This window comes from Aethina tumida, chromosome 1 (genome assembly GCF_024364675.1).
Source record: "Aethina tumida isolate Nest 87 chromosome 1, icAetTumi1.1, whole genome shotgun sequence".
Lineage (NCBI taxonomy): Eukaryota > Metazoa > Arthropoda > Insecta > Coleoptera > Nitidulidae > Aethina > Aethina tumida.
This window is the reverse complement of record NC_065435.1, coordinates 58766038-58792279: the sequence shown is the minus strand read 5'-3', so window position 1 is coordinate 58792279 and position 26242 is coordinate 58766038. Positions and strand designations below refer to the sequence as shown.

At 29.3% G+C, this 26242-nt stretch overlaps 2 protein-coding genes across 3 annotated transcripts; both read right to left on the bottom strand.

The window, feature by feature from the left end:
- Positions 1–1012: 1012 nt before the first annotated feature.
- LOC109602125 (putative uncharacterized protein DDB_G0267716) lies at positions 1013–5117 on the bottom strand. Of its 2 annotated transcripts, XM_020018455.2 has the most exons (4): positions 2503–3011; positions 2267–2440; positions 1426–2210; positions 1013–1229 (listed from the first exon to the last, which is right to left on the bottom strand). In XM_020018455.2, the coding sequence occupies exons 1-4, from the start codon at positions 2800–2802 to the stop codon at positions 1205–1207; spliced, it is 1284 nt and encodes a 427-aa protein (XP_019874014.2). In that variant the 5' UTR covers positions 2803–3011; the 3' UTR covers positions 1013–1204. The 2 variants fall into 2 exon arrangements, with proteins under 2 accessions (XP_019874014.2, XP_049817143.1); XM_049961186.1 differs by lacking the exons at positions 1426–2210; positions 2267–2440; positions 2503–3011 and adding an exon at positions 3021–5117.
- LOC109602124 (inactive protein tyrosine kinase pTKL-like) lies at positions 5058–26242 on the bottom strand. The gene is made up of 5 exons (XM_049970480.1): positions 26139–26242; positions 11725–11812; positions 5762–5911; positions 5125–5709; positions 5058–5072 (listed from the first exon to the last, which is right to left on the bottom strand). Exons 2-5 carry the CDS (start codon positions 11806–11808, stop codon positions 5058–5060), a joined length of 834 nt encoding a protein of 277 aa, XP_049826437.1. The 5' UTR covers positions 11809–11812; positions 26139–26242.

Genomic DNA, 26242 nt, shown 5'->3' with positions numbered 1-26242 from the left:
TAAATTATAATTTTTCGTAATTGCAACTCCTTCGTGGCAGCAGCGTCATCCAGCAATCCAGTTTCGCCACGAGAAGACAGGGGGGATGCGGATACGGAGCTAAGTAAGGACGCAGGTGTTAGGCGAAGGCTTGTTATTCAGTGGGTATTATTTTTAGAAAATGAACCAAAGTAGATAAATCCAAGTTTCCTGCTTGTTATGGTCGTTACTGGAAATTTTCCAACCCGACTAAACATCCTGGGAGATTATTCGCCCGTATTACTTTATTTCTTTCCCCGGGAAATATCGCGCTAAACTAAAATGCCCTTTTAAATAAGACGCTCGTCTTGTTTTCCAACAATCCACGGATCTTGGCTAATTTACGTAGACAATTGAATTCAGTCTTGCTTCGATCCGTACACAATATTCTCATTATAGAGGTTTATTTTAAAAATGTTTCAGTTTAAATCAGTTTTCTTTATTTTACGTTACAACTTTTCTAGTTTTTATTGATAGACCATTGTGTATTATTTTTTTGTGATATTAATAGCCATGAATTTTACTACAGAACTTTTCAAATATTCAAATATTTAAATATAGGAACTCGAAACAAAATATCGACGATTAATAATAGTAAGAATAAGTAATTTGTTAAACATTACATTGATTGATTGGTTTAAAGGTCTAAAGCAGTTATAATACAATGTACAGAGTTATTAATGTTAACACAAGTCCACATCTGATCATTTATAGTCATCCACTGAATAGAAAAGAAAAAATAAGATGTCAGTTTCCAGATTGGTTACACACATATCCCCTCTAGAGAATAAACAATCGTGATGCAATTATAGAGGTTTAAGAGATTTTGGTATTTCATCTCGACCGAACAATCCCAAGGAGCGTGGGATTTAAAAATAATAAATCTTATAATTTGATAAATTTTTGAGATTGGCTTATCCTGCGGCACCACAACAGAATTATTATGACTTTGATGAGTGTTGTTGAATGTTCGAAAAAGAAATAAATACTCATATAATAAAATACAATAATATTTAATAAATATAAAAAGTTTACAGTATAAATTAAATAAAAATATAAAGTGGTTTTGGGCCAAGTAGGTAATTGTTTGTTATACTAATTGCTATAGACTGTGTTGTTATCCTTATGACTGCTCATTGGAACTAATTTTTCATTTTGTCACGGTTGCTCTCAGTATCTCACTGGATCAAGCAATTTCAGGAACTTCATTTCTAAAAATGCATAAACACAGATTAAAAATTGAATATCGCACAGTTGAAATAAAATAATATTAGTAATCACTAGTACAGTTTTATAGAAGGCATATGCTAAAGGCTATAAACTAAAGGAGTCTCGAAATTTGGATTTTGATACTTTGACGAATCATTATCAACGTAACTGTCCATTGGTGCAGTTTCTCGTACATACATTTCCCCAAGCCTGTCTTCACTTTCTCTTCTTTGTCTCGAATGCCTCACTGCACTGAATAGTTTCAAGAATCTCTTCGTGGGAATACGTTTATCAGTTTGTGTCTCCCGTTTTTCCAATTGGGGATTGTCCGTGCAATGACCGGGCATAATATTAAGATCTAGATTTGCGTGAAAGTTGTCGTTTTTATGACCCAAGCCCATGCTTTCTAATTGTTGTTCCACTACTTCATTTCCAGGGTCTACGTTTGATATGAGATTATCGACGTTATTTGTTTCAGGCAAAGTCTGATCAAAATCACCACTACTAATATCTGGTACACTGTTGGAATCATATACCTTATTCAGTAGCTGTAGATGTTTTTGTATGTACTCCTTAACGGGCTTTGCACGGATTTTGCACTTCTCGGGGAGTTTTTCATATTTATTCAATAACTGCTGTAACACGTTTACTTTTTGGGCCATTTCTTTCTGTTCCTTCTCCTCCAAACGTGGGTCATTGTCTGGTTTAAATAAATAAGCACTTTGAGTGGGTTCTGACATTTCCTCTTCTTCCTTTAAATTATCTAAGAACTCAGTTTTGGGTACTGTCAGCATGTTATTAAGGAAATCTTTCAGAGTCGAAGTTAGAGGTTTGCAAGTGGCCTCCATCTTTACCCCATCTATTTTAAAATTAGCTAGATATGTATGTAAAATTTTCGAAACAGATTCTACCAACTTTTTTGCAAGGATTATTTCTTGAGGTTGTTGAGGTTTCGAAACGTTCGTCGTAATGTTTTCATTAGACTAAAAATAAATTGTAGAGATAATTTACCATTTGATTAGATAAATTTAATACATACACAAAGACCCATGTTAATCTGAGACATTTGTGGAGGTCTTGGTTCAATGCGGTACTTTTTTTTTAGAGAAACAGAATTTTCAATGTTTTCATTCACTGTGTTTATTATATTGATACCCATTTCCCCATTAATAAGATCGCTTAAAGACTCCGGTTCAGAAGAATTCTCTTCTTCCTAAAATATAATGGTAAACATTTATAATGAAAAAATAATTTCAATTAAGAGATAAGACTTACCACTTCATCGACGTTTATGGGAATAATGGTCACCGAATTGTCCATAACATCGCTCGAATTGTTCACTATAGTTGTATTTGTAGCAGACGAAGATACAGAACTAGTAGTTTGAACTGTACTAGTCGTAAATTCTCTTGGTTTTCTCAAATAAAAGCTGCTCTCTGAATTAGGTATTAATGGCAATTCTATTTTCTTTTGTTTCGACAACGACCTTTTTCTAACCTGCTCCCTTTTATTCAAATCTTCAATAACATACTTTGGCCACCGTTTAAAATCATCATCTTCGCTTTCATTATCCATATCACGCTGGAAGGGTTTCCATCCATCTGTTACAGAGGGGTTTTCTGGATTTTCAGTAGTTATAATTGGTCGTGGGTATTTTGGCTTGGATGTACTTCTTTTAAACTTTTCATTGTAAGCTTTATGTTGGTGATGCACAAAGGCCTCATCATTATTGTGTGTGTCACTTTCAGATTCGTAAATATTTTGGTTTAAATGTTTATTGTTTAAATAATTACCTCCAGTTATTAATTGAGAAGGATTTATTTCGTCATCCAAGTACTCAGCTGCATCATCTGTAGGATTTGAAGGATTTGCGAATTTGTTTTTGGTCTTCTTGACAAGTTTTTCGTTGTGCGTTTTCGTCTTGGTGGAATCTTCTTCTTCGCCATAATCACCTTCGGCACGAATTTTCTTTGGATTACTTTTGCTTTCGTCAACATTGGGCATATGTGAAGTAAACGGGTTAATTGAAAGTTCAAAGTCATCTTCCTCTTTGTTTTCTTGAATACTTTTCAGCTGTCTTTTTAAATACATCTTCTTTTCTTCCAATTTAGAATTCTCTTCTGATAATAGAGATTTTAATGTTTTTGATATGCGATTTAATTTTGCATCTTTGTCTTCAGTATCATTCATGTTGTGATTTTGTGAAACATCAAGGTTTTTTGTTGACTGCATATTGTCAAAATTATTACTACTATTACTACTATTATTAGCATCTTTTTTTTCAAAAAATTTGGTATTCACTTTATTTTGAGAATGCTTTTTAATTTCCTTAGCAGCTAGCCTAAGATCCTCCAACAACAAATCCACATCTGTGTTTGGATGATTAGGCTCCTTTACATGAATTCCATGAGTTCTATATATTCTCGGAGGTATTTGTACCATTCTTTTATTGTATGATTTATTTCCTTTATAGCGAGTGGGCTTGTAATAAGGTAATACTTCTTCAATAGATTCCTCTATTAATTCTTTCTGAAGTCGCTCATTTTCTTCCAGATTCGGATCTTCAGTTGCAGGTTCATATAAAGTATTATATTGTGATTGATTTACATCACTATCTCCAGTGTCTATTAAAATTATGTGTTTCACATTAGTATTGTTAGAGTACGGATCAATATTGTTATCGTTTGGAGGAGAGGCTTCCTCAGAATTGTTCTCATTTGTGCCCATATTATTTTGTTCATCCGCAGAAGTCTGAATATCTTGATTTGGCACATTCTTATTAGCATTATTTATTTCATAATTATTAGGATATTGTTGGCGGTGATTTGGTTGTACATCATTTACTCTGGGTGAATCAATGGGTATCTGGTACTGTCTAAATTGGTAGTTGGGATAGCCTCGACTTTTCGGTTCCAAAATAATACTTGAAAATTTGGATGGGAGTTTTTGTTTGATTTTGTTTTTTTCTTGTGTGTATAACTTTTGAAGGTTTGATTCAAATTCCTCTTTAATTTCATTATTGTTATTGTTATTGTTATTATTATTGTTATTGTTAATATTATTATTATTAGGCTTTTTACATTCTCCACCGCAGCAAACGTCAAACTCAACATTACCAATTACTTCTCTAGAGTTGTTTCTCAATTTTTGTTCATCCAGACGTTTTTCAACACCATAACAACTATTAGGCTTTGTTTCACTCTCTATTGTTATGCTATCAACGTTTTCAAATCCTTTTTCCTTGACTTCCGTCGGTTGTTCATTCACTTCCTTAATGTTCATAGCCATTACAATTGCTTTTGCTTTGTCTTCAGTATCTTGTACCTGAGCTTTTTCTATACCTTTTTGAATTTGTTGTTTTTCTGAATTTGTCCAATAATCACTCATATCAGGATAATTTCCTACAGCCAAATTTTTTTCTTTTATATCACCTTCTTGTTTATACTGCACGTTTTGATTTTCTGACTCTGGATTAAGTTGTGCGTTATTGAAAACCTTTTCTGGAGGTTTGAGTCTAGTTTCCTTTTGATATACTTTGTTATGGTTAAATGTATCTGTTAAAGGACGTTTGTATTGTTGATTATCACTTTCAACATTAAAATTTTTAGCACCGTCTTCTTCACTTTGTATGTTTATATTTTTTTCACTGTATTGATGGTTTACGTTCCTCATATTTGAGCCAGTATACGTATTATCTACGTTGTTGGACTCCGGCAAAGCATGCTGGTTCAGTGGAACTTCATCATTGAAGTCTCTTGTAATTTTTTGATTATCCCCCATGGGTTCATTATTCTCATCTTTTAAACTGTCTTCGTTTACATATTGACTTCTTACATTTGAAATGGCTGGTGAATTTTTAGGATTGCCTTCGATAAACTTTATGGGCTGCAAATTAACCTCTTTAGCATTCGTGTCCAGAAGATCTTTTAATATCTTCGAAGATCCGTTTTGATCAACCTTTTGATTTTCGTGTTCTGATGCATAGTTATCCCAACTATTATCTTCTAATTCGTTCACATGATTGTTAGATAATGAGTTGTAATTAACATGCCTTGGTGTTTGAAATTTGCCTTGGTTTCCTTTGTGCATAATTTTAATGAGAAGAGGTTTTTTGCGATCTTTTACAAACTGATCAATGATCGATTCGTCTTCTTTGTCGATTAGAACTGGTCTTCGGGGTTCCACTATAGGTGGTGAGTTTATAATTTCATAGTTGTATTTTTCTACTTGTAGATCGTCCGTATCTTGATCCTCGCCACGTTTTTGTTGAAATCTATCTGGATACTTTCGACTGTTTGATGATATATCTCCGTATTTTGCTTCATTGTTTATATGTACCCTTAGATTTCTTCTAAACCTTAAGTTATGTTCTGGGTTGGATTTTCTGTACATGTAAGGATATATGTCGTTACTAGGACGTGACTCCAAGTTGAAGTCGTTATTGTTTTCCATTGTGTTGAACTGATTAATATAACTAAACTCCTGTAACGAGAGTTTCAAATTTAAATAAATGAAAACGAATGTGAACACTTACATTTGGAAGAATATTATTTCTTTTCAGCTCGTTTCTGTTAATGTTTCTTTTTGCAAGTTCTCTAATTTGCCTGAATTCGTCCTTGTGATTTTGGATGCTGGCATAAAATTCATTCAATTTCCTCGGCAGAAAGGGATTAGGTTTATAGGACTAAAAATGTAATCAAAGGATTAATTTGTGTAATGTTATTTCATACTTCATCGATGACGTCGAGAAAAACTACAAGTTTCCATTATCTGCTGAATTTGATAAAAGCCCGAGGCCGTTAGGTGTAAAGTCCATTTCTTTTTAGTTTCCGGGCGAGCATTTATGTATAGTTCTGTGTATACCGCAAAATTGAAACCCGATCAGCGATTATCGTTTAAAGTGTCAAACCCGGGTATTAATACTAAGTGTTTCGTAAAACACAAGGGGACTAATGGAGTGGCGGAACTTTGTCTCCCGTATTTCTATCTCACTCGCGCCACCCCACCACCCAAGCCCGCCAAAATAAGTATCACGCCGAACTAAAAGTATTTCCAACTTCAATTCTACCGTATCCGTGCCGTCTCTCAGCATTTATAACTGTAATAGAAGTAAAAATTTCTTTCATGCTCTTTGTTTAATGAGAAATACATCTGGATGACGGGCTCTAATTCGTTTGTGAAAAACACAACGTTGTGTCTCACCGAGAGGCTTTCAGCCATTATGCACTATTGTTGCTTTTTATCTTATCGTATATACCATTATTTTTTATTTACAAACGTTGCGGTGGGGACTACCCAAAAATCAAGTTTCTTTGTAGAATATTTACTAAAATTCATGCATTCTCTATACATGTCTTTCAAATTTCAAATTATTATTTATAAAAATGTAGAGGTTTAAATCTAAAACAATCTTTGTTCAGATATTTCTGAATGATACATTAAAGAAGCAATATTCACATATCAAGTACATATTCTAAGTGATATAACATATATGACACTTAATTTTTCTTCAAATATAAAATAATTTTTTAAATATTTTATTAAATTCTTCTACAGTATTTTTCCTTAACAATTTTTGTATTTGAAATTTAAAATTTTTGTTTATACAAATTTCTACGCATATTTGTGCACTAAATCTTTGAATTTTAAGATATTTCCTAATAATATATCAAAGAACAAATCTAAATCAGGAAAGAACACAATTTGTTTAAAATTTTATAACCCATTTTCAGTTATTATGTTTTTTCATTAGTAAATTTGTCATATCAAGTACATATTTTAAGTGATATTTCAATAAACTGGTTTCAATATTTTTTATTTTTTGTAAATGTAAAATAAATTTCTAAATATTTTATTAAAATGTTTCTTCTACAGTTATTTTTTTAAATTATTTTTATATTTCAAATCTAAAACTCTTATTTAAACAAATTTCTATTTTTTTTAAGTTTGTTAAATCTTTAAACTTTTAGGTATTTCTTAAAAATAATTAAAAAAAAAATTAATCACAGGAAAGAACGGCATTTGTTTAAAATTATTTGCACTATTTTCAATTATTATGTTCCTCCATTAGTAATATTGTCATATCAAGTACTACATACTTTAAGTGATATTTGAAAGAACTGGTTTCAATATTTTTTATTTTTTCAAATGTTTAATTATTTTTTTTAAATATTTTATTAAAATTCTTTTTCTTCAGATGCTTTTTAAAATTATTTTTTCAAATATAAAACTCTTGTTTAAACAAATTTTTTACGTTTGCATTTTTTAAGTACATTCAGTATTTGAATTTTTAAATATTTCTTAATAATATATCAAAAAAAAAAAAACAATTCGGGAAAGAACGCCATTTGTGTGAAATTATATAAACCATTTTCAGTTATTGTTTTTCTAATAGTAATTTTGTCATGACAAATACAAACATTTACAACAAATATTATATTCTGTTTCTACAGTTGTTTTTTTATTTTTGTACTTAAAATCTAAAAATCTTGTTTTAACAAATTTCTATGGATTCATTTTCAAGTGCATTAAATCTTTATTTTTAGATAATAACATATCAAAGAAAAAAAATACTAATCACGGGAAATAATAAAATTATTATAACTGGTATCAACATTTTTTGTTTATTTATTTTTTGTAAATGTAAATTTAAATTTTAAATGTTTTATTAAAATTTTTCTTCTTTTTTAAATTATTTTTGTATTTCATATCTAATACTTTTATTTATTTCTAGGCTTTTTATGTGTGTTAAATATAATTTAATAATTTTAATAATATATACAAGAAAAAAAATTAATCATAAGAAAGAACGCCATTTGTTTAAAATTATTTACACTACATATTTTCAATTATTATGTTCAACAATAATTTTGTCATATCAAGTACATGCATTTTTTATATTCTCAAATGCTTACTGAATTTTTTTAAATATTTTATTAACATTCTTTTTCTCCAGTTGCTTTTTAAAAATATTTTAGTGTTTAAAATTTAAAAATCTTGTTTAAACAAACTTCTATACATTACTGTACTAGTGCATTAAATCTTTGAATTTTTAGATATTGTTGGCCATTTGTTTAAAATTATTTACACTTTATATTGTCATATGAAATACATACCTTAAGTGATATTTGAATTACACACAGGTTTCAATAATTCTTAATTTTGTGTAAAATATTTTATTAAAATTCTTTTTCTAAAGTTGTTTTCTTAATTATTTTTGTATTTCAAATTTTAAATTTTAGTTTAAATAAATTTTAATGCATTAAAACTTGTTAATACATTAGAAAAAGAAAATTTATTAATCACGAGAAAGCAACAATGTGTAACTATATTTACTTATTTACGAGCAACAATTTAAGACGACACGAAACCCATATTTCTCAAATGCTTAACCCCGATCAAATGAGGAGAAATACATAAAGTAGATGAATCAGCCAACGATTTATTAGCACTTTGGCTGATAACTCAACATACATACGTTCTCCATATGTGAGTTCGTTTCCGATATGTTGAACAGTATTTTATAAAATGTGTGGTATATTCAGGTGGCGTAAAGTCGAGTTTCTTAAAATTTAAAAGGACAATATGGGCATTAGCATTTTATTGTCAGCATCTAACAAGCGGAGGCTTTTAAAGTGGCCATAGCATTAGAGTATTTATGCTAAAAGCAAATATTTGCGAAAAACTCGACTTATACAATAAACATTAAGTTATAAGGGAATGATTTGCTGGAATGGGGGAAAACACACGGAATAATCGCAACGTGCCTCGGTTCGACAGTGTTTTGTTCGGTTGTTTATTTTTTTAGGGTTGTTTCTTTGTTGCGCGTGTAATCTTATCAATTATTAAACAGGCGAGCCTTAAGTAAAACAATAATTTAGCCGTCGGTAATAGGAAAATAAAAAGCTGAGCGCAAAGCGAGTCCCGAACACTTTATGGACCATATTTAAACGCGCGGATATTAGAATTAATATTCCGCATTTTTAGCAACAGATGTTTCTCGCCTCTTATTTTTGCATAAACATCGAGATACGTTTCACCCCCGATTCCTTTCTTTTACTACTTACTCACTTTCCTACTTGCACCACTCCGATTTACAGGCGTGTATTTTTTTTTAATTATAATCGTACCTAATTTATTCTAACCGAGAGATTAAATAAATCAATGCTAGTCAAAATGCTCATCTTTAATTCATAATAAACACTAAAAAGTATTAAATTCGTTTTCAATTGCCTTGCGTTGCATTGTTATACCAAAATGAAATGAGCTACGCCGTTAAAGTTTCTTGGGGAAGTTTCTGACATCTGTTAAGGTTTTGTTGATCTAATCTCTCGTTATCTCTTATTCTATTAAATTAAGATTTGGAACTTTTTTTAGAATTATGCGTTAGAATAAGTACTTATTCCTTTCCAACACTTGTTTAGGTAACTTACAAGTCATATTTATTATCATCTTTTCATTAATTATTGAGGTTTGTAATTAATGGTGAGCAAATCTCAGTGTATTCAACTTTATTATGAATAAGTTAGCTGTTTTTTTATTATTTTAAAAAACCTATTATGTATTTAAGTTTAGCTTAAGAATCGAATATTTTTTTAAAAAACTACTTTATTTACAATAGTCGTTTTGTTAACTTACAAGTTATATTATAAACCATCTTTCCATTAACTGTTCAGAATTGTTGATTAATAATTAGTGTATTTTAGTAAATTTCTTTTAAGGTAATTATGTATTTCCGCTTAGTTTAATGATGAAAATATTCAAAAATATTGTAAGTATAATTCAAATATTTCTCAATTAATTTATAAAAAAACTACTTCCTTCCCAACAGTTGTTTCGGTAACATGTAACTCATATTCTGAATCACCTATTACCTCTTTATTAATTGTTGATTAGTTTTTAGAGTATGTTTTACCAAATCTCCAGGTTTATTGTAGCTAAGTTTGATTAAGTTATTTTAATAACTGAAAACAACTATTAAGTATTTCCTTTTGGTTTAAAGATGAAAACGTTTATAAGTCGTGCACGTATAATTCAAGTATTTGATCGTTAATTTATCAATTAACTATTCCCTTTCAACAGATGGTTGGGTAACTTACAACTCATTGTGTAGATCATCTATTCATCTTTTCGTTAATTGTTGCGAGTTGTTGATTAATATTTAGAATATGTTTTGGCAAATCTCAATGTTTGTTGTAGCTAAGTATGTTTAAGTTTTTATACTAACTGAAAAAATTATTATGTATTTCCTTTTAATTTAAGGATGAAATTGAAAAAGTACTGTACATATACTTCAAATATTTCATCATTAATTTATTAAAAAATTACTTCCTTCACAACACTTGTTTTTGTAACTTACAACTCATTTTAAAGATCACCTTCATCTTTTTATTAACTGTTGAAATTTATTGATTAATATTTATAGTATGATTGTTGTAGTTAAGTTTGTTTAAGTTTTTTTTAATAACTTTAAACAACTTTTATATACTTCTTTTTGGTTTAAAGATGAATATATTCAAAAATATTGTACGTATAATTCAACTATTTCACCGTTAATTTATCAAAAAACTATTCCCTTTCAACAGTTGGCTTAGTAACTTACAACTCATATTGTAGATCACTTATTCATCTATTCAGTAATTGTTGGGAGTTGTTGATTAATATTTAAAATATGTTTTAGTAAATCTCAATGTTTATATACTAACTGAAAAACCTATTACGTATATCCTTTTGGTTTAGGGATGCAAACGTTCAAAAGTAGTGTACGTATAATTCAAATATTGTTTTTGTTAACTTTTTCATTTCAACATTTTCTTATTAATTGTTGAGACTTGTTCATGAGTATTTAGTGGGTTTCAGTAAATCTCACAGTTTATTAAGTTAAGTTTGCTTAAGTTTCTCTTTAGTCACTTACAAATACTATTATGTACTTCTTTTTAGTTTAAGGATGAAACTATTAAAAAATATTGTGTATATTCAAATTTTCGTCGTTAGTTTTAGTCTTTATCAATGTATTTCGTAGATTTAAATTCGGAACGTGATTTTATCATTGTTACACCTATCTGAAAATCAATATTTAAGTGGAACGAGACACTAATTTCAAGAAAATATTTGAAAAATTTCGTATTCCACTCTCCCTGCATTACATTATCTGAATCAATAAGCGAAAGGGAGAGGCAGGCGAGATGTGATGAAACACTTTAATTTCCGTCCGAAAACCGTTCAACATTAATTCATTGTTCGATGCGATATAATAAAGTGCGGATTTTCTTTAACACTGACATTACATTATGGCGTAATGAAATTTGACTCGCATAATTAATCGTGATATGGAAGATTTTAAGTTTACCGTATTGATTTTGGGGGAGTGGAAGTTTATGTTTAACCAGTGTTTTAAGGATCTTCTATCAAAGGGATGTCTTTCTAAATGATAACCTTAGATCCGATTTGTTTTTGTGCTTGTATAAAAATTAATAGCTTTTGTTTAAATTTACTCACCCTTAAAAACTCGTCTTCGTAGTTAATGGCAGGAGAAACAATAACCAAAACGACTGATACTTTCAGAATGAGGATTATACCCATAAATCTGAAAATTTAAAATAATAAATAGTTTTAATTCGCAATTAATTACTTAAATAAATTAAATAAAACACATTTAAACGTCCATTGTGTGTTATAACATTAAATTTCAGAAACCGTTGCGGATAACCATTTGTTGGCGGCTTCCAATCGGGAAATCGTAGTTCCCAATTTCAAAATACAGAAAAAAAAAACAATGGGAGCGTAGATGGACAATGGCACGATGAAAAGGCGATAAGATGTGCGGAGAGTATCTGATATTAATTCCGCCCGTGGCCATCAACTGGAGATTAAAGACATTCCGTCTGCCGCAAATAAACCCGTGTGATGTAGATCACGCTGATTAAAAAAAAAACTCAAGAAAAAAATCACTACGACTCTACGATGTCGGCTGGATATAAAGTCGCATCCCTGTGAAATGCGAGCGGTCCTTATTAATTTAAAGCGCTGAAAAATATTAAGAGAAAATGTCCCTTTGTCGACGGTGTTTCATCTGAGACGTCGGCGATTCCTCTATGCCTCTTTATGCGAACATCGAAGGAAATATCTGCGATGACAATGGAAAATATAAATAGGTTTGTCATATAAACAGGATTTGACAGCCCACCAGAAAAATTTGACTATAAAATGTACTCGCATGTACTATACGAAGAGCTAAAAACTGATTGCTTGGAAGAAACGTTTTCAAGATTTATTTGAAAAACCTTTTTTATCAAATTGAAATGGTTATCGTTCTTCCTTTACATTGAAGCTGTATCAATAATTTCTACTTAACTCGAGGTAACCTGAGGTTTTAGCAGAGTAAACCGAGTAAGCCAACAGTACTTTATAACGTCGTGTGCTCGTAGGCTTAGTAGCGTCCATCAAGTTAGTTACACATTAATTTTGTACGCGATACCAGGTATGATGTTCCACATTATTTATGAAAAATCCTGAAAGTCTTCAAAATTAATTTTTTTTTGTTCCAAGAATGTGGAAAATATTTTTCAATTTGTAAGATGTCTTCTGCTAACTAAAAAAAGGAATTATTAAAATTAATATTTGTTTTTAATTTGATAATTATCTTTATTTGCTCTTTCAGATTTTTCATAAATTCTACATATGTCTTACACAGTCGCTAGAGATATTAGTTTGGTCTTTATATAAAAAAATTCAAAATTTTCTAATGAAGTTATAATTAGATTGAAAAGCGACTCTTGACAGAGACATTATTCACGACCGAAACAGTAAATGTCTGCAAGTTCGTCCCGAAGTAGGAAACTTTTAATGTCTTTTCGTCTATGATGTCTAAGTCAAGATTCAGGTGGATCAAACACTTTTCAATCTGTATGTAACTTATATATAAATAAATAAAATAATTAAAATATGCGGTGATAACCGCATGTCGGTATCTATTATCTCATCAGAGATAGAAATACTGAAAAAAACTAAAGCTTGACAGCTCTAATGTGTCTCAACGAAAGTTGGTTTATCTAGCAGACTTTAGAGAAATTTTGTAGCTGTTTTATAGTAGTTTTTAGGGATATTAATTTGACTAATTACATAAACTTTGATTAGTTATTATATTGGTATCTATTTCATTATCGGAAAATTTAAAAAAATAATAAATTATGAACTGGACTGTTGCTTAACGAAAGTTGATAAACTTAATACCAAAAAAAAAAAAAAATCTTAAGAAATTAAATACACTTAATCTAAGAAGTTGGTAATAGACGTATCTTGGTATCTATTTCCTTATTGGAAATAGAACATTTCAAAACTTGATTATTCCAGTGTAACTCAAGTTAATAGACTAAAGAGTTTTTTTTGGTCTATATGCCAGATTTTAGAGAAGTGTAACTATTTTATATCATTCACTAGAAATACTAATTTGACTCTTTATATAAAATTTGCAAATTTTTTCAAAATTTTCAAATGGGGTGAAATATGTATTTTATATATAAATAAAGCAATTAAAATAAGAAGTTGCTAATAGTCATATCTTGGTATCTCTTTTTATAGAAATAAAACTTTTGAAAAAGAGTAAAAATTAATAATTCCAGTGTAGCTCAAAGAAAGTTGATAAGTTTAATATCAAAAGTGTTTTCTTTGGTCTATTTACCAGATTTTAGAAAAAGTTTGTAACTATCTTACATCATTCTCTAGAGATACTAATTTGATTCCCTATATAAATTTTACAAATTTTTTCAAAATTTTTAAATGGTATGGTATATGTAATTTACATATAAATAAAGCAATTAAAATAAGAAGTTGGTAATAGACATATCTTATCGTAAAAAGAGTAAACATTGATAATTCCAGTTTAGCTCAACGGAAGTTGATAAATTTAGTATCAAAAGAAAGAGTCTATTTTACCAGATTTTAGATAAATTTTATAACAAACGTATGTCATTCTCTAAAGATACTAATTTAACCCTTTATATAAACTTTACAAATTTATTCAATATTTTCAAATAGATTGAAATATGTAGTTTATGTATAAATAAATAAAGCAATTAAAATATAATGGGAAATTGGTAATAGTCAATTAAACAATTAAAATAAAAAAGTTGGCTCCTTGTTTTCTATTTCGTTATTGGAAACAGAAAATTAGAAAGAGGTTACTCTAGATGATTTATATCAGTCTCTAGAGATATTGTTTTGATCACTCAAATTTAAAAAAATCAAAAATTTAAAATGGGGTGTCCGACTCCTCTATTTATATTTTATTTTTTTCTTGTTCGATTAGAAATTTCTGGGTACGAAATCGTTAACATTTATGGTATACAGTTTTTATTATAATTCATGAAAAATTGTAAATAAAAAAGTTACGGGGCTGTTTCCGCCCTAAGTGGATCACACTGTATATAAAAATAAGATAAAAATAAATGTAGAAGACATCCCAGCAATGTAATTATATGCAATAACAAAAACATTTCGTTTTTGATATTTTAAACGTAAATTATGCTTTACCGGCAGCATAAAACTCTAAATATTAATTCGCGAGTAATCCGCTCAACTTTTTGGCGTTCAAAATCTCGTCGTACGCGTCGACGCGTAAATCATCCGAGAGAACGGATGCACCGCGGCCTTCTCCAAACCCCTCGCAGCATCCGCGCCCAAAAGAGAGCATAATCTTCGATTATGTTATGTACCGCGAGACGTAATCCCGCAGTAAACCATCTTAAGACGGTGCGCCCAACATTTTACTAACACAGTTACGGCTGCTTGGGTTTGTTCTTTACCGCCAGCCACTTATGGAGCCGCCCAGAAAAGATTTAACTATCTAATAGGATCAACTTACTGACGATGTCGGTCTGTTGTATGCCGCAAACTCCCTAAATAATCTTAACGGTTTTGGGCTATTCATTTGTAGTGGTCCCCACGATTTGTTTGCTATATTATTATCACTATGTGCGTTTCGAAACTGGTCTTTGTTTGGAGTATTAAAAACTTTAATCTCATTGCCAGTCAGAGACGCAGGGAGTGTTATCAAATAATTAATTTGTGATGAAAACGATTCAGAGATTTATCAATTAACATTAAAAATTATATTATTTATCAATTAACATTAAAATTATATAGGTATTTATAAAACAAAAATTCAAAAATTACTACTGAAAATGTAATATATACTTTTAGAATATGAATTTGAAGAATCCGCCTTTGTTTAGTTGCAGGTTTTTCTCTAAGTCAAATAATAGTTTTAATCTTTAATATTTTGCACATGTTTGTTTCAAATTATTGTTTTTTGCTTTTCTGAAAAAAATAAAGAAGAGGTAGTTCTTATGGTAATAAAATATCAAAGTTAATAATTGTAAAACGACGTATTTTTTACTTATATAAAAATAATGCATTCTATACAATATAGTTTTCCAATGAATATTATAGAGGAAGGTAACCACACTGTTTTAGGCGTGTTTTCACATAATTTTATAAAGTATAAAATTCTCATTTTCCCCGCATACTTTTTTTTTTTTTTTAAATTAAGGTATAATTAAAAGTATAATAATTCTCAAGTGAAAATTTATTTTTTATTGTATAAAGAATGTTTACAATGAAACGTCATTTAATGAATATTAGAAAAAAATATATATTCACAAATTTCAAAATGTTCAAAATTACAGTTTCTTCTGCATTCTTTTCTGAAAAATATAAAGAATAATTAAAAGTTTTTTCAATTATAAAATTTAGAATAATAATTGTAATGTGAAATATTTTTCTTAATTATAAAATTATAACAATAAAAAGTCAATTCATACATGGGGAAAAATATTTTAAAATTTTATTATAAATTATAAAATAGTGTGCAAGTAATCATAATATTTTTAGCTTTTTCGAAATAACTATAAATAATGCCCAAATTATCGCTTTTCTGTTTAAGTGATAAAATTAGAAGTAATAATTTTTAATAATAATAATAATAATATTTAACAGTAAAAAGTCGCTCAACAAATATTAGAAAAAGAGTATTCACATATTTTAAAATATAAAAAAAATCAGAAAATACATTATTTTTTCCATATAACTTTGTTAATAATGCTCTAATTATCGTACTGAAAAATGTATGGGATAATTAAAAATAATTTTAACTTTATATTTTGTTGTTGTTGTTATGTTGTTGTTAAATGTTAATTTTAACATTTAATAAGATGAAACATTTTTCATAATAATAAAATGATATTTAATAATAAATGAATTGTTCTGGGAAGGAAAGTTTTAAAAAAATTTAAAATATAAAAAGATATACAGGTACCACACTTCTAAGTATAAATAATGCTCAGTTTTTGGTTTTTCCTTCATCTTTTTCTGAAAAATGTAAAGAATAATATAGAGTTATAAATTTAAATAATTATAATAATAAGTTAATAAGTTATTTTTTTAATAATAAAAATAACTAAAAGTATAAAGCCGCTTAATGAATTTTATTGAGAAAAATATTTTCACCAAATTTAAAATTCTATCTTCTTATGCTCAAATTATCTGAATAAATCTGAAGAATTTAAAATTTTACAGTTACAAACATAAGAAACGTTAAAATATAAAAATAATGAGGTAAAATTATTAAACAGAAAAAGTTACTCATTGAATATTACATGGAAAATATAATTATAATATTACATAATTTTTTATATTATCTTTTTTTATAGTTTTTAAAATTAAGGAGAAATTATATTTTTGATTATAGAATAAGTAATTATATAATATATAATTATAATAATTATACAATATATTATGGGACTAATATTATAAATTGTTAATTGTACAGATGCTTAAGGAAGAAAAAACTCTATAGCTGTAAATATTTTCATCTGTAGAAATTGTTAAATTATACGGATTTCAAAAATTTGATAGTCCCTCAACAATTTATAATATTTAAGTATCTTTAGGTACCTACAGATTAAAACAAGATTATTTTAAATTTATGATTAAACTGTCAAAAGAAGATTTATTATTCACCTTGAGATAAAATGAGTTTTCCAGACAATAGAACTTGTATCAAAATCACGTGTAATTTATATGATTTTAATCCGTGCACATTTTACAAAACATGTTCTTGTCAAATACATACTGGATACAACCGACGTTATTGTTCTATTTTTAAGATGACATTTAAAGTGAAAATTATTTGTTACACGTCTCGAAATTAGTTTTATTAGGAAAAAGGAATATTCCACGACGAGTAGCACACAATAAATATGCCGTTGTTCTAAAATAATTCTAATACCAAAGAGAGGGGTCCCATTATTGTGTGATCGCCGTTATTGTTGATAAACGCGCCTTCCTCGTTGGCCCCGTACCTTTTTCCCGAACGCATGGTCAGCATAGTTGTCTCCGTCCCCGTCTGCGGGAGATCAGAGAGAGCGGCCCCACACCCCGGACTCAGAGAGGGACCGGGATGGTGGGTTACTTCTCCTCCCCCGCTTAAATACTTCACCGCCACTACAACGCCGCTGCTGCTGCCGCCTCTGCCGCTCCGCTAAAGTCATGTAGTTATTCAGATTTAATAATGTAAGAATGTAGACATGTATACGGGAGCCTCGCGCGATGCATTTAAACGGTTCTGAGAGCGGGCGCCGGAAAAAGGGGATTAAAGGGAGCGATCCAACACTCCAAATGAACATTATATCACGGAATTTAGAGCGATGTTTAAACCGAAGGCGATTTCATGGTATTAGTTGATTCCGAATTGAGGGAATCCAATGCACAATCAATGTCGATTTCAATACCTCAATGATCATCATATAATTTTGTGAACTTTTTTTTCAATTCAAAGTTGCGGAATTACAATATTTACATTTCTGTTTCTTTTTATAAAATTAACACATTTCTTTTCATATCAAACATAAAATGAACTAAACTAACCTACAAACAAAGGAATTGTGTTAAATGATATCAATTTAATAAATTATTTGAAGTCAGTTTAATAAAATAAATTTTTATAATCATTAAAACTTCAAACTACTTTCTATATAAAACATCAAATGTACAGAACTGACCTGCAAATAAGGGATAATATGGGAAAATACATTTTCTCTCTATACATAGAAAAAGTTTAAATTTAATAATACTTTTTCATTTCAACGTTTTATAAATTTTTTATCCACTTTTAAAAGTTTACTAACTGAAATATATCTGAAAAATGACAACTTAGTATAGTAACCCAGTAAGATAGAAAAAGAACATACAGATTCAGTTGTCAAATTTTAATAAAATTTGGTGTCTACACATGTTCATAAAAGAAGAAGACAAATATTAACATAAGAGGAGTGCTTTCTTTTATAATTCTTGTCTGTTAAATTCGTATAATGCAGACATAGTTCAGTATTCATTTTATTTTTGTTTCGTTTGAAATATTCTTTTACTCATTTCAAATTCCGTTAGGACCGTTAGTTCTCATCTGGCCATTTGATGGATGGTGAAATGTCATAAATGTGAAATGGCTTGAAAGAGACTCTTGGTTTTGAAAAATGCCAATTGAATGAATCTGAGTCGTACCCTCTAGATTTCTGGAGAGCGTGGTCAGTGACCGACGTGCGGGGGAATCAGATAGTTCTATCAGATAGCCTCATGACCACCAGTAACTGTCAACCAGTTTGCAAAAGATATAGTGTGGAAGTCTTGATGATTAAGGTCAGGTACATGTTCACAATTTTTGTTAAGTTAAGGTTTAGTTTTTTTAGAGATACTTTGACTTCTAGAGATATATCCAGGAAATTGTGGAACCTCATTTGCTGCTTTATATTGGGTTACTTTAGAGTATTTTCAAAGTAAATTTGTTACCATGGCCAGCAAGATTTTTGAACTTATCACTGATTAAACATGTTTGGGCGTCACAGACAGGAGACTTCGAAATTCATCTCTACCTTCATAGGCTTTGATAGAGCTTCAGCGTAGAGGTGGACGACAGTGATCACCTCATTAATGTCAAAATGAATCAAGAAATGTGTGGATCATCGCGGAGATCCAACTCATAATTAGTTTAAAAAAATGATACTAATTAATACATAAGTTAAAAATTTCTGATGATGAGTGGTTAACTTTATAATGCTATAAACTGTAAATGTGTTATTAATTAGCACCAGGAGCAGCATCATAAATTCAATTAAATTCTCTTATTCTTTGTCTTTTAATGACAATAAAAAAAATTGTTGTGCAGACAATACCACTAAAAAATATTATTCCTTCAGAATCACTGATATGGAGTGGCTTCTTTAAGACAAATTTATTTGCATTTCAGTGAAAAACCAATTATTTTTTAAGTCTGTCGCCGCCCGGTGCAAATTAACTCTGACAGTGACGAGTGAACAAAGTTAACACAGTGTACAAGAAGACATTATATGAATAAATTAAAAAGGCAATTTGATAATTGAATTGTGGTCCCCGTTGTTGCACGGGGGACGAAGGGGGTTGAATTATTATTGGATGGCTTATAAAGGACAAAAACATGGTAAGAGCAAAACCATCATAATTCAAAAACACACGACCCGCTTTAACTAACAGAATGAAAATAGAAAACAATTAATGAAGAACAATAACCGCGGATGCGATATGCATGACAAAGGCGGAGTGAATTGAAGAATTCTGCATCAGAAAGCGTTCAAATTAAAAAGATGGCCGGGCTGGCCAAGCTGCAGCCCGTATTCCAACATCGCACAGTGCAACTTTACTTTTCATTTATTAACGTATGGGTTTTTTTTCTGGTATTCGGCTGTTACGATGATTAAAATTTCTCGAAATTCTTTCGTTCGCATTTTATTTACAATAAAATGGACTGCAGTTTTTTTATCACTGATTTAATGGGGTATTTAAATAACAAAAGCCAGAAAGATCTTGAAGATTTGATACAATTTATTTCTATTTTGTTACTAAAAATTGTTAGAAGTTTAAATATAGAAATTTGTCTAAGTTTTATAGTATTTATATAAATAGTTTTAGTCATTCATTTTATTGCCTAAATGAAATAATCTTTTATTTAAAAAAAACATTTAGCACTCTAACTATATGTAAATTGTTTGAAACAAGTTTCAAATAAAAATGACGTAATAGAATGGTACAATAATTGTGTGTAAACATTATAATAAAACAGTATATTTAAATTATTATCATATTTTTAATTCATACCTTAAATTACAATATGTCTTTTTAGTTATAGATATATGACTAAAAATTCTTGTTTCCGTATATAATTTATGAATGAAATACTAATAAACATTAGCGTACATTATTCTTTTGAAGTTATATTATCTACTGTCATGTTATTTTATTGTAGAAGATTATTAGGATATTTTATTATTACTCGTATTATTTATTTTTTATATTCTATGTGTTTCACTCAAGAAATCACTCACTTTTGCTACTCACCAATTACTTTTCCCTTTATTGTTTTTACTTATTTTTATTAAATTGATACTCTTAGCAGACATTTGCTAATAAAAAATACGGCAAACAATACGGCCGAGATGGTGTAATAGTTGACACAACCGTGCGCTGGAAACATGGAAAATAATTACGAGAACGGTCGAGGCGGGGACGGGTTTTTGGGTGGTGAAATGCGGCCCGCCAAATGTAACTACAAATGCACGGGACGGACCACTTTCCGTTAATAGAAAACGCGTTCTACAAATAAATATGAAGTGCTCGGTGCGGCAAAACTTTTCGTTTCGACTAATCAATTGCGGACCCCGTATCGTCGAGTGTACGTGTTAATTATTTTCGTCGCGGTTCGATCCCGGCCATTCCGAATTTTTTCCATCCAGTCTCATTTCGAGTCGACAGCATTGACGTCAATTAAGGAGATGCTGGGCTTCATGGATGATTTATTGTTTATGTTGTTTCCTTAACGCACGATCATCGTCCATCAAAAATCAACATGTGAATGTAGAAGTTATTCAAACAATATCTATATTCACATGATTATTGGCTGTAGTGATTTATTCAAACTTATTTTATTATACTTGAGTAAATACCTGGGTAGTTAAGTATTAATGTTTTTTTTTCTAGAATTTCATTGATTTTTTCTATTTTATCTTAATTTGTGAGAATAAATGGTTACTTAAGAGATGCATTGTTACCAGTTATTTTTGTTTTTAGATTACGAGCTCTAACAACTGTTTATTGGGACAGTTTCCTAAAAAATCCTATATCCTATATAATTAGATAATTTTGAATAAATATTATCAATCAAAAACACAATATATAAAGTATTTATTCCATTATCACTTATTAAGAAAAATATATTCATTTTGTAAATATTGGGACAGTATAAAGAAACTGTAATAAAAAAAATACAACAAATTTACTAGTGGGCTACGAAGTAGTGTAAAAAGAAACGTCATTGTTATCGGATTAGATCAATCGCTGCGTTAATTGAACAAAATGGTGCGTGATATAATTCCAAGTTTCAAAATTCGGGATTTACTGGTTAAAAACAATACGAGAAGTGACAGATGAATTTAATATTCCTAAATCAATTGTCTGGAATATAATTAGGCATTATGGTCAAAGTAGAAATATAAGAGGTAAAAGACCGGGTCGTCCAAAATTAGTTTCTGAAAGGATTAAAAGAATATTAATATGCAAAAATAGTCGAAGAAATACTTTGCGGCAAATTACAGCTGAATGGAATAATGAAACTGGATTAAATTTATCAAGGGAATATCAAGTGGATTCATAAATGTGGATTACATTTTATATGTTAAAATATAAATTAATATGTGTGTGTATCATTAAAAATTTCGTATTTGTACAGGCAAATCAAAAACCACTGTTAACGTCAAAACAAAAGCAAAACAGACTTACTTGGGCAAGTCAAAACTGTCTTGGTCTATAGAAGACTGGTAATATTTAGCGATGAATCGAAATTCGACATTTGTATTGGTGATTATCGAAAATGAGTTATTCACAATAAACATGAGGCTTTTCACAAAGATTGCCTAAAACGCACGGCAAAGTTTTCATAAGGAGTTATGACTTGGGGCTGTACGACGGGGATTAGGATTCTTTGAATTTATCGATGGCAGAAGAGACGCTGCAAAATATCAATAAATACTGCAAAATAGTCTTTTGCCAGTATCGAAAAAGTGGATGTTACAATGTTACGAAAATTATATTTTTTATCAGGGCGGAGCAGCATGTCATACAGCCAAAAACACAAACAACAATATCAGTGTCCTTTGTTGGCCTTCCAGTAAGGTAACGATATACTATTAAACTAAAAAAAAATGTGAAATATTTGAGTTATGCATTTTATTTTGTCCCAATATATAGTTGTTAGGGCTCGTACATATATCATATGATAGTAAATAAATAACTGCTACATTTTATTATACTATTATTTGTTTGATGATTCCTTATTGTTTCACCGAGTATATTGTCATCGCTCCATATTGGTTATATTTAACATCCTTATTAGTTATTTTTATTATAAGAGACATGAAAAGCTTTGATATGAACTGTTAAAATAATATTATTTTACTATTGTTGTTTTATACTGTATTGTAAAAAACTATTACAATCTTACTCTATAAAATCTTATATATATACTTTAATTTTGAAAGGGATTTTTATTAATTAAATACTTCTTTTAAATTTCTTGAATTTCTGTAAGAGCTTATTTGAATTTGTAAAATTTTTATGTCTAATTTGGTTATAATGGTCTCCCTTGTCTTCTCTAAGATTGATGTCTGGAGAGTGGAACGGGGAGACAAAATATCGATGTTGTATGATTTTTTCAATATACTTAAGCAAAACTATAATTTTTTATAAATCAAATTTAAATTCGTCATTAAAAACTCGTTGCTATTTTATGGTACAATGAATGTGATGGTAAGCAAGTCAAAATTAGACTTCACATTTTTAGTAGAAACTAGGTTTTATCGTATCTACCACATCCGGTGGTACTGCTGATTTCCTTAAATATGTTAATAATACGGGAAACGACTGAGTTATTTAGCTGTAAACTCTCATCATCTCTTCTTTTTTCTCTCGGTTCTTGATAACGATGAATTATAATTTTTCTTACAGTTTATAATATTAAAAGAACGTTAGTAAATAATCTATTAAAATTCACAGAGGGCAATGAAAACTATTAAAGAAAAGAGTTTATAATTTTGTCCATTGAAAAAAAAGTAGGCTATTTTTTAAAGAATTAACATAGGTTGTGGCATCAAATTCATGTAATATATATTTATTACTTGTTTTCAATGAAACTGTGAATCATCGTACCAAATTTCAGGAATATGATTTTTATTAATGATTATTTTAATTTATTTTTTAAATATAATTTTATTTTTTTGTATCTCTTGTATGGAAATAAATAATTGGAATGTATAAATATAATCAATCATTAAGATTTTTTAAAAAAAATTATAAATAGAAAGTTGCATACCTACCTGAATTGTGAATTTTATTAGTCAAATAAATAAAGTGAATGAGATTTCTAAATGGAGAATTTTATATAATTTTATATGATAAAAGTATCATATATTTAAGGTAAAAATTCGAAACTCTTTTTATTTATGACTCGATTTTGGTAATGATAACTCAAAAGTCAATTAAGAACTCTTATAAAGTAAATAATTAAAAAAAATGATTAGGAAGCTATTTATGAAGTTTTATAAATTTCACATCTTTCAAACGTCATATACCAAATTTCATAAAAATATATATTTCTTCTGAATAACTAAACCGCAGAATTATATGCCGAAAATATCATGTCACTAATGCACATAACATAGACTAACAGACAAAATTGAACTTGTGCGGCTTGTTGGCACTAAGAATTAAACTGCGAGAACTAATGTGTTAAGTCACTACACGAAATTAAAGCATTTGATAATTTAATAATTTTGTCTAATACTATTCTAAATGTTCTAATATTAATTAGAGGTTGCTTTAACTACGAAATTAAAGCGTTTGCTTTAAATTGTGTCTAATGGTTATTCCAAATGGTTTATTTTAATTCAAAAGGAAGGTTTTAACTAGGAAACAAAAGCTTTTGCTTTAAATTCAGTCTAAGGTTATTCCAAATTGTTTGCTTTGTTATTGGAGAACATCGTAAACACGTTTGTGTTTACTTGATCAGAGAAAATAAATTTATTAAAAAAATATTATTTCATTATTCATTATTACGAATCAGTTTTTAATATTTTGTGAAATTTGTATGTATTTACTTTTGAAAAATGAGAAATTTAATGGGAAACTGAATTTTTTTATAAAAAAATTATCCAATCATTTTTTATTTTTAATTTTTATTAAAAAATGTTATAGTGGACCTTTGTCGAATGATACAGAAAATAATTCTAACTTTTTTATTGTTTGTCTTTTGATGTATTTAATATTCATTATACTGTATAATTAATATAAGCAAATTCACTTAAAAATATATTTATTACAATATTTTTATATATGTATATTTTTTTACTTGTTCTGATGAAATTTATTTATTATTAATTAATATAATGGATATTTTTAAATTTATTATGAATTAGTAGATAATAGTGTTTCAAATTTGTGTGTATTTATTTTTGAAAAATGTTTGAAATGTATTCAATGCAAAGCTTATATTTTTAGTAAAATATTTGAATCAAATTTTCTAAAATATTTAGAAAAAAATGTGTGTAATCTTATTTGAATCATACCGAAAATAAAGAAAATTATTTTTTATCTTTTAAGCAGCCTATTTAATTATTAATAATCGGAAAAAATTAATTAATGTTTCATGCTGTATAAAAAATATGAGCAAGTATAACATATTTAGCTTTAAAGTATGTTAAAATATTATCATATAATACATGTACCTTTTTTCTTGAAATTTTGTGAATCTTTTTCTTTTGACATCTGTAGTTAAATATATTGTGCTGTGTGAAAAAAAATGAAGAGACATAAATGTGAGGCAGGACCCAGGTGATTAAAGGTTTAAAATATTTTACTTTAAAGTTTGTTACAAAATTACTTTATAAACGGTTTTATATATTATTAACATTATTATATATTTTGTAATCTTGTCCTTTTTGCTCCTTTAGTTAATTACTTTGAGTTGTTTTATGTGTTTTTAAAAGGCAAACAAAAACAGAAAAAAAAACGTAAATATGAGACAGTAGCTGAAATCCAGAAGATCATTCAACGGCCAAGATCCATATAAAAAGCAAAGAGCAATCCCTGTTAAAAATGGAGCAGGAACAAAGAGCACCGTTGGGGGAAGGCCATTGTTCCTTGATCGCCGGTCCATAAAAGAGCCGGGGCCCGTGTTATTTTAATACAGTCCAGCTAATAATAACTGGTGTTTTTGGACACGAGATAGTGGACTATGAGGCATCGGTAGAGGAAGCATAATGGAGCCAACACGGACTGGGGCCGGTGGTGGATCTCCTCTGAATTCCCTCTGTCACAGATGACAGCTCCGCAGTGTTCATCGAGCCCCGGGCGCACTGTAATTATTCGCAAAGACAACTATTATTCAGGCCCGCTTCTGGCGTTTGACGCCCGGCTGGGCCCGCGCGCCAGACGGAGACGGAGGGTGCAGCGCCGTCTTTTTCAATTACTGACTGGGGAAATGTGCGCGAAGAGATAACTCGCTAATTGCATGCTTTTTTTTTACAAATTGTTAATGTGTGGTAACGCGTAGAAATGCTTGGATGATGGGGATTCATTTTACCGTCAATTCGTCCCCCGTGTTTCATACAAGAATTGATATTTACAAAACCTTAGAGGAAGATTGAACGAATTCTTCGTTCGATTAGTCAAGAATCTTTGGTGGATCTATGTTTTAATGTTTTAATTTTGAGTGGGAATTTTTAATTCATATACAGCAGCACGAAAACGCAGGGGTTGGCAACAAATGGCTTACTTACCTTGTATAACAGAATATATTTTCGTGTTAACCCATACAAGTATTCTTTGACACTGTCACCACTTTTGACACTTTAACACAAATGTTCACATGTGTGAATTTGAC